At 38.5% G+C, this 18,667-nt stretch overlaps 2 protein-coding genes and 1 non-coding gene across 3 annotated transcripts; 1 reads left to right on the top strand and 2 right to left on the bottom strand.

Annotated features, from left to right (window-relative positions):
- Positions 1 to 410: 410 nt before the first annotated feature.
- Positions 411 to 7,307, bottom strand: LOC113165444 (carbohydrate sulfotransferase 6-like). Its single transcript, XM_026364907.1, has 2 exons — positions 7,221 to 7,307; positions 411 to 2,659 (listed from the first exon to the last, which is right to left on the bottom strand). Exon 2 carries the CDS (start codon positions 2,553 to 2,555, stop codon positions 1,359 to 1,361), a length of 1,197 nt encoding a protein of 398 aa, XP_026220692.1. The 5' UTR covers positions 2,556 to 2,659; positions 7,221 to 7,307; the 3' UTR covers positions 411 to 1,358.
- Positions 7,308 to 15,034: 7,727 nt separating this feature from the next.
- trnan-guu lies at positions 15,035 to 15,108 on the top strand. Its single transcript has one exon. It is a non-coding gene; the product is annotated as a tRNA-Asn (tRNA).
- Positions 15,109 to 17,689: 2,581 nt separating this feature from the next.
- LOC113165652 (carbohydrate sulfotransferase 5-like) lies at positions 17,690 to 18,361 on the bottom strand. The gene has a single exon (XM_026365332.1). It carries the CDS (start codon positions 18,245 to 18,247, stop codon positions 17,690 to 17,692), a length of 558 nt encoding a protein of 185 aa, XP_026221117.1. The 5' UTR covers positions 18,248 to 18,361.
- Positions 18,362 to 18,667: the final 306 nt, after the last annotated feature.

Raw genomic sequence — 18,667 nt, forward strand, 5'->3', positions numbered from 1 at the left:
TGCCAGCTCTCTGCCTTTCCCTGTCATCGTACCAACGTTAAGAGTCCCTATTCTCAAATCTATGTTCCTGCCTTTTCCCTTCTCTCTCTGACCACGAACCCTTCTGACTCCCCTCTTTCTTCGACCAACAGTAGTCAAATTTCCACCGGCACCCTGTAGGTTAACAGCATCGGTGGCGGTCGTTGTTAACCCGGGCCTCGACCGATCCGGTATGAAAGTCTTGTGAATGATTTGCATGGTTATTTTGGCAATTTTTACGCCGGATGCCCTTCCTGGCGCAACCCTCTCTATTTATCCGGGCTTGGGACCGGCACAGAAGTCACTGGCTTGCAACCCCTATGGCTAGATTAAGACCTTACAGAGTATAATTGTAAAAAAAGAATTGTCGAAGATTTTCGTCTTTTCTGTGCAAATGTTTATTTTGATCACTTTAGTTATATGAATGACATGTCCATAACCACAGCTCATATGTTAATGTCATTTTAATACATTTCTGGTGATTTCAGTTAATGATTTTATTTAAATCTTTTTTTTTCCTTTGTTCCTGTAGATCCACACTCACATGTCCACTCAGTCATTTAGTTTATCAGCAACTCAGACTGTTGCTCACATAAATCAAAATCTGAGTAGGGCACTAGTATTTGTACCTTTTAAGTATTTAGTATAAAAGAATCCAGTTGGTAATTCAACTTTTAGTAGAGAATTTCACCTACATGAGTATTGCATTGGCATACTTTTGCCACCTTTAGCCAACAGATGGAGCCATCTGAACACATACCAACTTTACTTATGAAGAACAGAATAAATAATAAACTAATAATGCTACTAACATTATGCTTTTAGTGTGAAGATAATATAGGGAACTTCACACTTACACTGAACTGTTAATATGAACCTTATGTTTTAAAATTATGATAAAAAAAAGTCTTCAACAGTACCCTGCACTGTTTAAAATAAATTACAATTTGGCATGAGGAACATATTTGTATACATGGAGGCAGATGTGGGCTCACTTTGCTGAATCAAAGTATGAATGTGCTTCCTTTCCTCCCCAGATTCAAAAGATCAACACACATCCTAACTCAGTATCAATGGCCTTAGACTGAAGTTTAGTTTTGTGGTACGCACTGACTGCTAGCAGCATAGATCACAACTTTTCTTGATGCAAAGACTAAAAACAGTCCTGTCATGTAAAGACTGTGGTATATACGTTACTGCAAACCGATTTTCCACCAATCAAACTCAGTGTGAGGTGTGTATTCATCACAAATCTACACTTATACAGCCAATAAAGCCTTTAATAATTATAACTTTATTCCTAATCATCTCCTGATGATAATGTCTTTCTTCTTCATGTTTTAACTTTTTCTTGGATGCTCTGTTTTAGTTGGTAACCAGCTGAACTGATATGGTTCCTGTGGCACCAGCAGATCTATGTCAAGTCTCTTCTGTTCTTTTTCACTGTTAACCATCTTGTACCCGAGCAGTGACATGGCTTCTTTACACACTTCCTGGATGCGTTTGACCTTGCTGTATGGCAGCATGGAACGCCAAGCCTGGGAGACCTCCACAGCGTTTCGTGAAATGATTTTAAAAGCATCATTTGGGGAGCCTTTGCCTTTTCCATGGGTCTTATTGTAGATCCAATCCTCCATCTGCCTGGTCATCTCCAGTCCTACAAACTCATACATGGAAAAGATCTCCCTAAGTGGGTCACGTGCCATGTCCTCATAGCGGACCATTTTGTATCTTCCCTTTAAAAATGGAGGGGGCTTCAGGATGGCCCTCTCATTGATACGCATGTGGCTACGACAGATCTCCTGTAAGACTTGATACTGCACCTCACCTGCTGGAACATTTCTTTGCTCTAAAACAATAGCACTGTCCATCGCTAACGTGCCGGCTGACTCCTCTCTAGACCGCAGCACAGCACGTGGGTCTCGGACTAAGTGGATGATGCGGAGATCTAAGTTTGGATCCTGTAAAAGTGGGTAGAGGGATTCCAGCTCAAAAAATCGCACTTCTTTTAACACCACGTGACTGTAGGTGCCACAGGCCTCCTCCACCCCCTGCAGGCTCGTACCATCACACGCCTTGTGGCACTGAGTCTGGTTGCTGAACTGGGTCCGTGGAGTAAGAGGACAGGCTGGTGGTGAGCACAGTGCTCTACTGTGACTCCACATAAACAAGGAGGAGACACTGTGTTTCTCTGGTAGGTAGGCCTCCATCACTGAGAAGTCACACTGGAAGACACTCTGTAATAGATCCCTCACAGCCATACGGTGTGCTGGAGCACCGGTTTTCTGCAGTTTTGTCCACACGTGCCAAGCAGGTTCCATGAGATAGAAGACAGATGGGTGTTGACTGAACACCTGACCCAGGAAGGATGAACCTGATCTCCATGACGAAAGCAGCAGGACATGAACTTTATTGTTGGAGTGGACAAAGCCGCTGAGATTGAGCTGGGCATACCAGCCACAAAACAGCACAACTGTTACCCCCTGCAGGATGACCAGGAAAATGATGGTGCTCAGGTTCAATTTGCAGCGAGACATGATGGCTGCAGATTACTGACAGTCTCTGGTGCTCGGTGTGGTTCTCTCACTTTTTCTTTTCCTCAGTGCAGCTATGTGTCAATTCCTCCGCAGAACATACAGATCTGAGAGTGAAAGAGAGAAATCGGTGAACGGGAAAAGTGTGTAACAGTAGATGATGAACAGTAAGGACAATTCATTCATTTTCCCTTAAACAAACAACTGGGCTATACCATGTGAACTGTGATACCAGGTAACAGATGGTGCAAAACAGGCAACGAGTTAGTCTTAGGTGTTTTTGTCATTTAGAATTAAAAAGATCTGTTCAGCCAAATCTTGCCCCTCCCAAATCATGGTGTAAGAGGCCTCATTTTAGAAAATTATTACATTTGTGGTGACTACTATGATGACAGTTATCAAGAAGGCTTAAAGGTGGTAAGGTGATTTTAAAATGGCCCTTAACAACTGATTTCTCTAGATCACTTTGTTAAATTGCCACCAGTATCCTTCTACCATTACGTGACATATCTGATCGTGCTGATTTCTGTGCCAGACTATCATATAATTATACCTCAGATCCACAGCCACAGCGTACACATAATGTTCTGCTTGTGTTGCATTTTATGAATACTTGATGTAACAGCCAGATGGAATCCTAGGGCGTAATATCCCTCTAAAGGTAAAAGCTATAAGACCATCTCCAAGCAACTTGATGTCCCTGTGACTACAGTTCTTAAAAGTATAAAAATTTTAGATTTACAGATAAGTGGGACAGTACCCAGCCCCACAGTAAACAGAAGGATAGTGTCAAGAGCAGACAGAAAAACATGGGCAACGTCCAACAGGTACTGTTGAAAGAAAAGCATGAAGAAGCCAGAAATGAGTGCTTGGTATCTCTCTGATTACCTCACACTTCTCTGTTTATCAGCTCTAGTGTGAAAAATTCCACAAGTAGCCTACGTGATGACTTGTCATCCATTAATAACTGAGAGATAAAAATACCTCCACTGGTGAGATTCCTTAGTTGCTACACATTAATTACCCATGCCATTCCACATCATGGAGTAATTGTGCAACCAATGTTGAGAAATACTTACTGAAATACAAAAAGCTTTAATTATATTCCATGTGACAAACAAGGTAGTGTCACATACAATGTTTAGTGTTTGTTATTCAACAGTTTGAAATGTGATCATCTGCCTGTATGTGTACAGGATTTAGAGATACACTGGCTCCTAATTTAAATTACCCCTATTCTCTCCATCTTAAAAGATACATGAATATTTTAAAGTGATTTTCAACCTAAATTGAAATTGTTTGCATGAGTCACAGATAATACTGGATAAATATAAATGAATACATGTGTTATCTCAAGAAGGGTGGCAACAAACAATTGTTTTAATAATTAACTATTTTTTTTATTTCTTTGATGAATCAGAAATTCAAATAGCTATGAAACAATCAATCAAAATGTTCTAAATTGCAGTCTTTCTTTATATTATTAACAGATGGTCTGGGAACCAAAAGGGTACCCATGGCAAAATCTCAATGAGCTAGGATGCATGGACAATGTTACAAGGTAAATGTTTTAAAGATGGAGTGCAATAAACACAAAAAGTATGGCTTCACTTTCTGGTGGTATAAAGGTACAAGACCATGTATGTACAATATGTTCTAGTGAGTATGTACAGTATATTGTAAATGTTCTGCACTTATATAGCGCTTTTGTACCTAATTGGTACTCAAAGCACTTTTCACTGCATCTCATTCACCCATTCACACACACACACACCAATGGCAGAGCTGCTATGCAGCTGATCTGACTCACCAGGGGCAACTTGGGGTTCAGTATCTTGCCCAAGGAAACTTTGGCATGTGACAGAAGGGGCAGGGAATCGAACCACTGAATCTTATAATTGGCAGACGACTGCTCTACCTATTGATCCACAGCCACCCCTATTTTTTAACACCAGCACATACTGTATGTCTATTTTTTCATCTACAGTAAGCTACCTCTGTAATCTCTCATTACAGAAAACTATTGGTGGTTGCTCAAAACTACTTTGTATTTTATATTTACATAATTACTGCACTGTTTGGGTAAAATAAAGGAAATAGTGCAAAGTGTACAGTGTTAGTTGATGTCTAGATTCAGTCTAGATTCGGCAGTATTTGTGTAAATTTGTGTTATGATATAATTTAATTAAAGGTGTGGCAAATACTTTGTCACAGCACTGCATATTAAGGTACAGGCGGATTCTCTTCTCTACACATGCTAAATGTGGTGTTGTGATTCTAGTAGCATAGAGTTTTATGCAATGTACTGAAACTGTATGTGAAAGTATGGTGGAAAATTATGGTTCATCCAGTTTACCGGCTGTAATTTTATCTCTAGGACACCTCCTTGATAGAGGATGATGAGCATCTGATTTACTGTTTTGGACTATTAGACATATGGAACAGAATCCTGTTAGTGAACATGAGAAGACTTTTCCTGTTGGAGCTGATTCAGCAGTTCAACTCTGCTTTACTCTGTTGCACTCTTGCTATAAAGACTGTTAAAAAGTCCAACACAGTCTAGATTTCAAACAGAAAGTTGCTTAAAACTTTACCATTTGCCTGAATTCAGCCTTTGTGAATCACAGCCACACACAGTTATAGAAATGTTGGTGTGTGACAACTTTTGAGGCATGGAATTCTCCAGTTGTGGATGCCTCGTAGGTCACGACCTTTGGGCACATGATCCTGCTTGTTTTATACATGAGATCTGATGCTACTTGTTTCCTGAAACTAATCTACAGTAAGTAACACAGATTATGGCATAGTAAGATGTTGAAGGACTTGTTCATAAGGACTGTCAGCTATTGATTTTCTCTGGCTCTCTTTTCTCTTCCACACTAATGTTTCTCTGTTATCAGGTGTTTCCTTCACTGCATGTAGTACTAGACTTCTGTAGAAATATCGTACTAAGAATCCCCATTTCAAAATAAAGGTGAGAAATCTAATTCAGTGTTTTTGTTATGGTCACATCATCCAGAATAAGCGGGTATTTTAACAAAGAAACTAAATTGTTCTTTATTAAGCTATTAGTTTAAATTTCAGTTATAATAATATCCTTATTTATAGAACAAAAAACAAAAACATTTAGCAAATTTAATAGACGTCATTTGATTTAAACCTTTAGAATTTCTTTTTTCGTCTTTAATCTTTTATTGTATATTATATAATGTGTACATATTTTATTTTTACTTAAAGTTAATCCACAATCAAGATCCAGGAGAGTGGCGAGTGCAGGGGGTCTAAACGAGGGCATTAGGAAGTTGCTGTAGGTGGGAGTGAGATGGTGAACACCAGGGGGTGACAAAAACACCAACAGAAAGGTGATGAGGCAGGAACATTCACAAATGACTCCTGAGCTGTGACATGAACTCACTGTGTTGTTTAATGTTAGTGTCAGTATGTGTTGTTGCTGGTCAATCAATATAAACAAGCCATGACCCTGTCCTCCTTTTCCACAGTCTGTTAAAAGTTAAGTCACCGAGCATAAAACAGGGACAAAACACTCCACTTGAAATGTGGAGTACTTGAAGGTCAGCAGCAAATATCACAACCAAACAAGTTGTCCTGGTAACTTTGTCTTATTTGATATTACCTACACTGTCCATGTAGGACAAGTATCTGCATCAATATGGCTTAACTATACTTTGACAGTATAAATATAAATAATCCAGTGGTAAAGTAAATTTCCAACACTTTTTCTTTTCCAATGAAAACGCCAATTCACAACAGAAGTCATCTCAAGGCACTTTACAGTGTAAGGTTTAAGACCTTACAGAGTATAATCATTTCAAACTGGTTTCTGACACATGACAATGAGCTTACTGTACATTCACCAGATCTAAATCTCAATAGAAAACCTTTTAATGTGGTGGAACAGGAGATTCACATCACAGATGTGCAGCCGACTTATCTTTAGCAACTGCATGATGCTATCAGGCCAATATGGACCAAAATCCCTAATGGTTTCCAGCACCTTGTTGAAGGTAATTTTAAAGGTAGTTCTGTGTAGCTCAACAGAGTTCATGTTATGTTCCTGGTTTGGTTCTTGTTGGGGAATTTTATTGCATGTCGAACTATTTCTCTATGTTACCATGTTTCCTGTCTTCCTCACTGCAACTCACTGGTAGCTGAATAGTTACAGCAGATGGCACATGTAAGCAGACCTGGTTCACGTTGGACTACACTCTCTATTAATACTATGAAATAAAGAAGAAAACTGGAAAAGTAGAAGAACGTGTTGAAAAGAATTCTTCCAGCAGTGTGTGGTGTGTTTAAAGAGCAGTCAAAAGAAAGAATAGAGACTGGGTTAAGGTGGAGACGGGTGCAGCATTTTTCACGTTTTGCCAATTTACACAAGATGAACAGGATTCAGATTCAAGTCCTGTCTGTCAGCTCGGTACCTGAATCATTAAATCATGTCTACATGTGATAAGAAACTCAGATTTTGCAGTTGAATAGATGTTGCAACTGAACCTGTACATGAGGACGCTTATGAAAACAGCTTTAAAAAGTTATTCATGAACTTAATTTGTATTTTGTCATATTAGTCTGGATATTAGAAACAATGTATTATAGCTATAAAACAGTTAATTAGTTTTATATGTGCACAGAGAAGGTGAATCTTACCTTATTTCAGTGTTAGACAGGGCAGTAATTCTGACTGTAATGATGTTGAGGATGTTATTTATAGTCTCCTCTGACGTATGAACAAAGAATTCAAATAGCAGGGAAGTCACTGTGATGAAATCACATGAGAACACAATAAATAACTCCCTTTGCAAACAGGATTGATATTTATCTCTGTTAATCAGGCTGTAGTTACTATGTAATCTGTTATTATGTGAGGTTTTAGATCACAGTTATTCAAAGTTTACAACAACCTTAACACGTGTTACTTAAAGGACAAATGGAAACAAACCCAGAGGTGAGATTCAGACTAAAATGTGTTGTTACCTACAGACTATGGAACAACAACAGCAGTCGGTAAAGGTGGGGCTGATTTGAACCACATTATAAAGTGATGGGAGGTAAATCCATAAATAATACACCAGCATTTTATTAATATATAAAATGATTTTTATATTAATCAAATCCTGCAAAATGTTACTTGTTACTAATGAGGTTCAAATAAATATAGTCTATTATTAGTAACAAGTAAGTGCAAGTACCTCAAAACTGTACTTGAGTGAACTGAGTAAATGTACTTAGTTACTTATCACTCAGTTACCTGAGTGTGTGTGTCCTTTGTGATTGCAATTACGTGTCAACCAGCCACAGTTGTACACACAGTTGTGTGTGTGCCAGTAAGGCGCTATAAAAATAAACTCACCTTACTCAACCTCAGAGCAGGTGTGCGTGCGGCTCCCAGCTCATGATCTGGAGTTGTAGCTTGTATCCTCCTTGCGTCATGGACAAATAAGCACTCACTCGTCACCTCCACAGATGCAACAGTCTGTTGTTATTGTAGCATCATATGTTATAAACTGTGTTAAACTGCAGCACATGGTTACACGATGCTCACGCACACTGGTAGGAGTTGTGTGGACTGAGTTGTGTGGACTGAGAGCGCATGGTAAAGTGCTGCTCGGGTCCAGTTTGGCAAACCTAAACCTGCTCTGCAGCTGCGTTATAAATCATTTTTTCTTTTTACATTTTTTTTTAACCTTTTACCCTCCGGCTGTAACGACACTGTTCTGTCCCTGTGCAGTAGGACGGAGGCTCAGTGTCCTCATTGACTGGCTGCTTGCTGGACTTCAGCACCTCCTCCATACAAAGTTCTTGGGGTTCGGCTCTGTCTTCTGTCTGATTCTTAACATTGCCTCTACTACTGCAAGATCTACTGCAGCCGGAGGTACCCAGACATAGTGCTCTAGTACCTACTCTACTAAGAAAACGGGCATCAACAATGGGATTTGATACCCTTGATAACAGAAATGTAGAGGTTTAGTCCATATATCCTTACTTACAGATCAGTACTCATTAATATGTAATCAGCACGTGACTTCTCAGAGTAATTCACTGTCGGCTTAGAATCTCCAAAGAGTGGTTTTCTTTTCAGAAACACATTTTCATCACCGAAATATTTCTTGTTTCTTATTTTCCCATTCCATGAATGATCTTGACACCTTTTGACTTCTTTACAATGATCCAGAACCCCGAGATGGGAATAACTGTTTTAGATCCCTTTACACAAATTAAACATTTTAAATCAATATCATGATTTTCTAATGAAGAAATTAACTTGCTCAGACTTGACTTTTAATCTATCTCTTCTTATAACAAGAGCTAAAAATACAATTGAATGCATTCCACACACAGAGCACTGTGTACACAGCAAACAGTCAGTTTCCCATGTCTGGAGCTGACACAACAAAGCAACACACTCATCATATAATACATAGAAGGACGGATTAACAGATAAATATATTGATAATATTTAACTTCCAGTGTAGACCTCCAATGGTCAATGTTACTGATCAAAGAAATAATTCTCTCTACACCAATACTCAGCACATGCTAGTCATTTCTAATAAACTGTTATTTTGGAGCTGTATTAAAGTGAGTCATGGTGGAGCTTCCTTTAAATGATTCATTCTCTTTCCTTGAAAAAACATGTCATGTTATATGCGTTTCTCTACTAAAGACCTCTCTTTCATGATGCTAATTTCCTGGTGAGGGAATTTCCTGTGCCATTTATCTACTGTAGGCACATTGCATCATGTGACAGTGTGTAATGTTAAACCAACCATGCCTCTAATGTTTCACACCCTGTATTATTTCTTTCAGGAATGTAAATCTGTAGAGCTACGCACAAATAGAATTCTGAAAACAACAAGCACTACAGTGTCTCTGTACAAGTGTTATTAATTACTTTATCAACCTACACTGACCAGCACATTCCACTGTTCATTGTGGTCAATGCACAGCAATAACTATAACTTGTCAATCTTAACTTAACTAATCTTATCTTCTTAATCTTAGCCTTTTTTGCTTTAGCTGTAAAAGAATCCTAATCCTATTTTATTTTGCTTTGGTGTTTTAAAACTACAATTTCACTTCCTTGTTACGGTATTATGTGACGGTTTTATCCTGAATCCCTTTCAAACGTACTCCATTCAAAACTTGAGTCATTTTGTGTATTAGCATAATCAATCATTAACCACTCAATACAAAAGAACAGTTCTTTTCAACAAATACATAAGTAAAGACCTGGGTTACTTTAGGAAGTATAGTTAGATGCTCCATGTAAACATCTTAATTAGTAAAATTGTATTTATTTTCATATCAGTTGGTATTAATTGGTATGGTATTATTTCGACCCTTAAGTGAGATGTGACAGCACTTAAATCCATCATTTTTGACTGTACTTACTGGCAGTATACAGCATATTGCAATAAAGTCAGTTATTAAATGTGCGATTACTGTGTTTCTTAGTTTTTATGTTGTAAGACAAAAAAAAAACAAAACAAAACATAACAGCAGACATTACCAGGTCTGTTGTTATGGAGCTGGTATCACACTGGCTGTTTTAGGGAAACCACCAACACTTGCTTGGGTCAGGGACTAGAAAACTTCTTGCATTGTTCCACTCTTAAGAATGGGACTGCTTCAGATGGTAAAAACTTATTAGTGGTATTATCTGCCTTTGTAGAAACATGTACAGTTTGCAGTGCACGGCACTTCTTTAATCAGCCAGAATAACTCCACACTATGAAATTTCTCTGACCCTTTTTTATAGCATCTTCGTCTTTAGAGCCTTGTGCTGTGTCCTACAATTACGGTGTCTTTTGAAATTCTGTGAACATTTTCTGTCATAATTTTCTCTTATCTCTCTCCTGCTCCTGATGTACTGGAGTGCATGTCTGCAGTAGACAAAACATTAGTTTATTATTTTGTGTTACTACTAAATGTTCTGCACTCATATATCTAACTGGTACTTAAATCACTTTACACTGCATCGCATTCACCCATTCACACACACTAATGGCAGAGCTGCTGTGCAGCTGATCTGACTCACCAGCTTGGGGTTCAGTGTCTTGCCGAAGGACACTGACATGTGATGTGACACCTGGGAATCAAACCACCAGTCCTATGATTGGCATACAGCTGTTCTACCTATTGAGCCACAGCCACTAATGGCTGATGCTACAGTCCTCGGGCCTCGTCCATCAACTTAATCTGACGTGGCTGTAATTTTTCCAGATTTTCCACATCATTCGTTTGTGCTCCAGTACAAGTTGATTACTTTTTGATAATACTGCAGTCTCACTCTCACAAAGCTCAATACTGCTGCTCCTCTGAAAAAGAAGATAGTGAATCAGAGGAAGCTAGCTCCATGGCACAATTTACAAATCCGTAGCTTAAGGCAGAGATCACGTAAGCTGGAATGGAGGTGGCCTTATACTAATTTAGATGAATTTGGCTAGCCTGGAAAGACAGTTTAATAATATATAAAAAAGCCCTCTGTACAGAACCATTACCATTACTGTTACCATTACTCCTTATTAATAAAGGCCAATAAAAACAACCCCAGGTTTCTTTTCAGCACTGTAGCCAGGCTGACAAAGAGTTATAGCTCTGTCGAACCTAGTGTCCCTGTAACTCTCAGTAGTAATGACTTTATGAATTTCTTTACATATAAAATCAAAACTATCAGAGAAAAATGATCAGATCCTTCCTGCATCTTGCATGAATGGACTCGTATGTAGTACAGCTCTACATACGAGTAGATTCATTTCTAAGCCCACACTCACTTAGTTAAATTCAATAATTAAGTCATCTAAGCAATCAACATGTCTCCTAGACCCCATCTTAACTAGACAACTTAAAGATCTTACCTTCAATCAGCACGTCTATATTAGATCAAAGCAATTATGTGACCACCTGTGCAGTATAACTTGCATGAAGATTTCCAGTCAGGATTTAGAGTACATCATAGCACAGAAACAGCACTGGTAAAGGTCACTAATGATCTTCTATTAGCATCAGACAATGGACTCAATACTGGTTTTGGTTTTTCAATCTTAGTGCTGCATTTGACACTATAGATCACAACATTTTATTATACAGACTGGAACATGTCATTGGGGTTAAAGGAACAGCATTAGGCTGGTTTAAATTGTATCTATCAGATAGATTCCAGTTTATGCATGTTAATGATGAGTCTTCCATGCACACAAAAGGTAGTTACAGAGCTCTACAAAGTTCTGTGCTTGGACCGATTTTTTTCACTCTATATATGCCCCCCTTAGGCAATATTATTAGGAAACACTATACATTTCCATTGCTATGCAGATGATTCCATGATATATCTTTGAGAACAGACAGGGGTGAAAGTGAAAAAACAAAAAAGAAAAAATATTTAAAGGAGAGAGAAAGAGCAAGAAATGGCTATGCTGAAAAGGAATTGTGTATATCTCTTATATGTGGTGTAATACAGTAGACGATGAAAAGTGAGACCACTTCCTCGTCTTAAAACAGTGCTATCAAATAATCAGTAACCCTCATAAAACAGGACAGTGAAAAGTAAACTCTGATATCATGTGACTGAAGACCATTTCAGACATTTGTTTTAATGCAAAACAGAAGTACACAATTGTTTGAAGAACATTAAAATACAGCTGTAATGCATACAACCTGAAGTGCATGGGCCTATGCTGTGATAATATAATAATAACAGTGGTGGCCTCTCTACAATAGCAGGGGACATGAGATCTATTAGTCCTGACTGCTGCCAGGGTTTAGTTAGAAAGAATCAATCATAAATCAAGTAGCATTAACTGGAGTTACACTGATGGGTGTCACACTTATACTAACAGGACCCAAGTACAGAGGCCAAGGATGTTTTCACTCAAACTCAACATTTTATTAAAGTGTAATTTAAAAAAGAAAGAAGTTGGACAGAACCTGTTTAAAGTAATTTCAACATTTTATTTATTTCATTCATTTTGAACATTGTCATCTACCATCATATTGCTAATTAGTGCTTTTATTTTCATTTGAAGCTGTCTGTCTACTGTGTGTGTGCTTTATTGTAAAATAACACTGTTATTGTAAAGGCTGACTGACAAGGTGGAGACAGGTGTGTGTGTCTGTTTGATGTGAGCATTGGTTAAACTGCAAAGAAAAGGAATGCTACGTCACGTTTAGGCAAGCAAGATGTGGTCGGTAATGATGCGCGCGTGTGTGTGTGTGTGTCACACAGAAAAACAAAAGCGTACGTTAGCAACTTCAGAAATTCCACAGGTTTCCTACATCAGGACTCATTAGTCAGTTCCAACATGGGCTGACTGGCAGGTATTTCAGGTAATTTCACAACATGCCGTAAATGTGCATGTTGAACAGACACGTAAGGCAGTGTCACGTACGGTATGTTTACATACCTATGTTTAGTGTCACTGTACAGTTCATCTGCCTGTGCTGATTGTGTGAGTCACAGATAATACTGCATAAATACTCAATAATACATTTGTTATCTTAAGGGTGGCAACTAACAATTTTTGTAATAATTTTAATAATTTTAGTTGTTCAATGAATAATTTAATCAAATGCTATGGAATTTGGAAAGATTTTATGTTCTGTTTCTGCTAGAACTCCAGGGCTCTAAATCTGGGCTGAGTGGTTTTCTTCCCTGGTCTCCTCAGTGCTACCCCTACCACAGTTCCTCTTCACCCTTTGACCACAATTAAAGACCTGTATCTCTTCTTCCATTTCTTCCAGATGAGCTTGTATGTTTAAGGTCATGAGCAGATCCTTTCTTTTTCCAAACTTCAACTTTTCCATTACTTTGGTAAATCTTTGTCTCATAAGTCCATAAAACTGTCCCGCCTTAACTTTCTGTTCTTCTAGCTAATGAGTGGTTTGCATCTTTTGGTGTAGCCAAAAGATACAAACCACTTTTGTTAATAAAAGTTTCTGTAAACAGTAGATTGTGATATATTCACTGCTGCTCTCTGATGTTTGTTGCTGATGTCACTAACTGTTGTTTTAGGGTCTTTCTTTACAGCTCTCACAATGTTTCTGTCATCAACTGCTGTTGTCTTCTTTAATCTCCTCATTCAACGTCTGTTACTTAGTACACCAGAGGTTTCCTTCTTCCTCAGGACAAATGGTTGTACTAGCTATGGACAATGTTCGTGCAATAGCCTGTGTATTACCCATAGAAATCTGTCTGGTTTTCATGTTGCTTACACATCTTAACTATAAATGGGCAAAACCCAAATCTGAAACTGAGCGTAGACATTCGGTTATTTAGTGTTTGAATAATGAACGAGTTACATATCCATTGGTTGTTTTCTAAATCTTAATGATTTCTCCAGGTCATCTCCTCTTCTGATTACAGTATTATGGACTTTAGATGATGAAAATTCTTAATCTTTGCAGTTTTACTCTAATCTGAAACAGTCTGCAACTTGTTGATATAGCTTTTCACAGATTAGTGAACCTCTGCCCATCTTTACTTCTCTTCCTCTTTTAAGTTGAGTCGAGTGAGTTAGTTGAGTGATGTTACTGACCTGTTGCTATTTAACTTGTCAGCAGTGAAAAGAAAGAAGAGACAAGTGGTTAAGATGAAGACGGTTGCAGCACTTTTCACATTTTGCTCAGTTCTTCTGAGACTATTTACACAAGATTCAAGTCCTGTCTGTGCGGAAGAGGATTAGGGTGATCAATTCAATTATATTTTATTTATATAGCGCCAATTTACAACAGAAGTTCTCTCAAGGCACTTTACAGTGTAAGGTTTAAGACCTTACTGAAAATATTTATACAAAAAATTATAGAGAAAACCCAACAATCCCATTTGAGCAAGCTTTAGGCAACAGTGGAGAGGAAAAACTCCCTTTAGAGGAAGAAACCTCCAGAAGAACCAGGCTTATAGTGGGCGGCCATCTGCCTCGACCGGTTGGGGTGAGTGGAAAGAGAAGAGAGAAAAGAACAGCAGGAAACAAAACAACAACAAGCAGCAAGAACATTGGGCAGGTCAACTGGATTCTGGAGATGTACAGCTCCAGGCCGAGGATACCTGCAGAAAAGTACAGAGAGAGGGAGACAGAGAGGAGGAAACACAACTACAGGAGAGAGAAGACACATAGTTAATGACATGCAATGGTGGCATTTGCATTAATACATGAGAAAGGAGATAGGAGAGGAGCTCAGTTTATCAGTAGAGGTCCCCCAGCAGACTAACCTATATCAGCATAACTAAGAGATGGTTCAGAGTCACCTGATCCATCTCTAACTATAAGCTTTATAAAAAAGGAAAGTTTTAAGTCTAGTCTTAAATGTAGAGACGGTGTCTGCCTCCCGAACCTGAACTGGGAGCTGGTTCCACAGGAGAGGGGCTTGGTAGCTAAAGGCTACCAAATTTAAAATTTAAAGAAAGACACAAAAGGGGTGGAGACTGGCTGTAGAGGCCACACCCCTCTTGGGAGCTTGTACAGGTCTCTGTGGCGCAATTGGTTAGCGTGTTCGGCTGTTAACTGAAAGGTTGGTAGTTCGAGCCCACCCAGGGACGGAGATTTTAAGCAAGCACAGTTGACACGTCCAGGCCAGTAGAGAGCACAGTAATAAGTAAGTCTAATTCACTGAGCACATTGGCAGAGTTGGGCTTCAAACCCAAACAGCCAGGGGACCACCTGAATGTACAAACATATTTGCAGCGTCATCTTAAATGATTGGTTTACCCATTAATTAAGTCCCACTTATTTAAGGGAATAATACAGATGAGTGCGCTAAATGATAAACGGACAAACAGTAACATGCAGAAAATAATTGTCTTTTATTTAATGAGATGAAGCAGAACACCTGGACAAACATCTAAACCACAAAGCGAGTATTGCTAGAAGTGTCATTACTATAATTAAGATTAGTAGAAATATTATTATATTAAAGTTGTTTACATCCACATGAGGTCCCAGTGAATCCTGTTGCAGGTAATTCAAGTTTAGTTTTTAGTCAGAAACTTCACTGGTCTCGTTTTTAACTAAAATCTATGGTGTGTCTGCAGTTACACAACCTGTTTGTGAAATTTAAAATTTAAAGAAAGACACAAAAGGGGTGGAGACTGACTGTAGAGGCCACACCCCCTCCTACAAACCTGTACGGGTCTCTATGGCGCAATTGGTTAGCGCGTTCGGCTGTTCGCTAAAAGGTTGGTGGTTCGAGCCCACCCAGGGTCAGAGATTTTAAGCAAGCACAGTTGACACGTCCAGGCCAGACACGTTCAGTTTTTAAAAGTTAGTAATGAAATTAATTTGACATTTATCTGTGATATTAGTCTGGATATTAGAAACTCTTAATAAACTTGGGGCGGCAGTAGCTCAGGTGGTAGAGCAGTCGCCTACAAACCCCAGGGTGAGTGGTTCAATTCCTGCTTCCTTCTGGCTACTTGCTGAGGTGTCCTTGGACAAGACACCAAAACCCCTGTAGTAGCACTGACTCAGTCTGGCAGCTGTCCAAAACGAATTTCCCCATGGGGATCAATATAGTATACATTATTATTATTATTATGTATTATAAAAACACTCAGTAAACACTTAATTTGTGCACAGAGAAGGTGAATCTTATCTTATCTTTCAGTGTTAGACAGAGCAGTCATTGTGAATGTAATGATGTTAAAGTTATTTATAGTCTCCTCTGACGTATGAACAAAGAATTTAAATAGCCGGGAAGTCACTGTGATGAAACCACATGACTCCCTTTGCAAACAGCATTAATATTTTTTAATCTCTGTTAATCAGGCTGTAGTTACTATTTAATCTGTTATTATATGAGCTTTTATATCACAGTTAATCAATGTTTATTCAATATTCCAGCTTGAAACAATAACCTTAACACATGTTGCTTAAAGGACATTTAGAGAATTTAAAGGACAGATGGAAACAAAACCAGAGGTCATGCTGCAATGAGTTGTGTGTGGAGTTCACAGTCCAGTGGAGACAACATCCATTTAGTTGGGAATTGGTCAGTTTATCCACACATACACTAGACACACATCAATATAAGCAGAAATTCGAAAGAAAAGCGGATTTTACAACATAAAATTGACATTTGTTAATGCAAATGTATTAATGTAAATGTAAAATCCTTTCTGCAATGATGGTAACAGCTGAAGACATGTATCTTTTTTTGTAATCAGTGAGTAAAATAACCATATTCATTCATGTATTTATTTTTTTTAGCACAAATCATTCCAGAATAGGATGAATTATTATATATATATATATATATATATATATATCTATATATCTATATATATATATATATATATATATATATATATATATATATATATATATATATATATATATATATATATATATATATATATATATATATATATATATACTAATGATTTTCTGAAGAACAAATTAGCTTTTTCAGACTAGACACACACACACACACACACACACACACACACACACACACACACACACACACACACACAGCTCCTCTCCTCTCTCCTCTCGAGCCTGGTTCTGCTGGAGATTTCCTCCTCTAAAGAGAGTTGAGTTTTTCCTCTCCACCGTTGCCTAGTGCTGTACTATTTGCGTCTGGAATGTGAATCTATTTGAACACTGACACACACAAATGTAACCTGAACAAAGAAGATTGTTTTACAGTTTGTTTTTGTTGAGTGCTGTGTGGGTCTTGCTAGTGAAGCATACAACGGAATCTTCTTTGGTCAGAAAGAATAGGTAGGTATATAGGTATATAGGTATATAGAAAATGGGTGTATATGAGTACGCAAGGATGTTTGTGGTTATCTGCAAATTGCACTTGACTTCTGAAGCTTTCCATCTCTTGTCATAGTTCACAGGTGAGTATATATACACTCGGCCTTTGACATGTATGTTGTCCTCAACTGCAGTCCTTAAACAACTATTTTCAGTACACACGTTAACATAGACTTGGTCTAATTTAATTGTAATTAAACTGTCACAATATGAAATCATTGGGTCTGTCACATATCTTAAAAAGGGCATAAAACATCTAATGATCTAATTGATCTTATCAATGGAAATGTAATAATAAAATTAATCACAAATTAATGCTTTAACTGTGGAAGTCATGTAAGTGTCCCCTAAGTTGATCAGTCAGCCTGTGGTAGCACTCATTAAACACTCGTACCACCTCCCTAAGTGGGTCACGTGCCATGTCCTCATAGCGGACCATTTTGTACCTTTACACGCCTTGTGGCACCGAGTCTGGTTGCTGAACTCATTCCGTGGAGTAAGAGGACAGGCTGGTGGTGAGCACAGTGCTCTACTGTGACTCCACATAAACAAGGAGGAGATATTGTTTTTCTCTGGTAGGTAGGCCTCCATCACTGAGAAGTCACGCTGGAAGACACTCTGTAATAGATCCCTCACAGCCATACGGTGTGCTGGAGCACCAGTTTTCTTCAGTTTTGTCCACACGTGCCAAGCAGGTTCCATGAGATAGAAGACAGATGGGTGCTGACTGAACACCTGACCCAGGAAGGATGAACCTGATCTCCATGATGAAAGCAGCAGGACATGAACTTTGTTGTCTGAGCCGACAAAACTGCTGAGATTGAGCTGGGCATACCAGCCACAAAACAGCACCACTGCTGCCCCCTGCAGGATGACCAGTAAAAACATGGTGCTGAGGTTCAATTTGTAGCCAGGCATGATGGCTGCAGATTACTGTCAGTCTCTGGTGCTCAGTGTGGTTCTCTCACTTTTTCTTTTCCTTTTTGCAGCTATGTGTGAATTCCTCCGCAGAACAGACAGAGCTGAGAGTGAAAGAGAGAAATCGGTGAACGGGAAATCTGTTTAATACAGTTGATGATGAAAAGTAAGGACCATTTCTTGTCCTATACAGTATTATGATTTTAAAATTGATATAACCACGTGACTAGCAAATACATGACACAATTCTTTTAATGCCCACAGAAACAGAAGCATAGAGTTGTTTGCTGATGAATGACTAATTCATGTGTTAGTGGCCTCTCTCACTAGTCTCCTTATGATGGCCGCGCTTGCTGCCACACAAGTGAACTATGGGTAACCTCATGTATTGGTTTGGATTTATACACCTTAACCATCATA

The sequence above is a fragment of the Anabas testudineus genome, chromosome 6, assembly GCF_900324465.2.
Source record: "Anabas testudineus chromosome 6, fAnaTes1.2, whole genome shotgun sequence".
Taxonomy (NCBI): domain Eukaryota; kingdom Metazoa; phylum Chordata; class Actinopteri; order Anabantiformes; family Anabantidae; genus Anabas; species Anabas testudineus.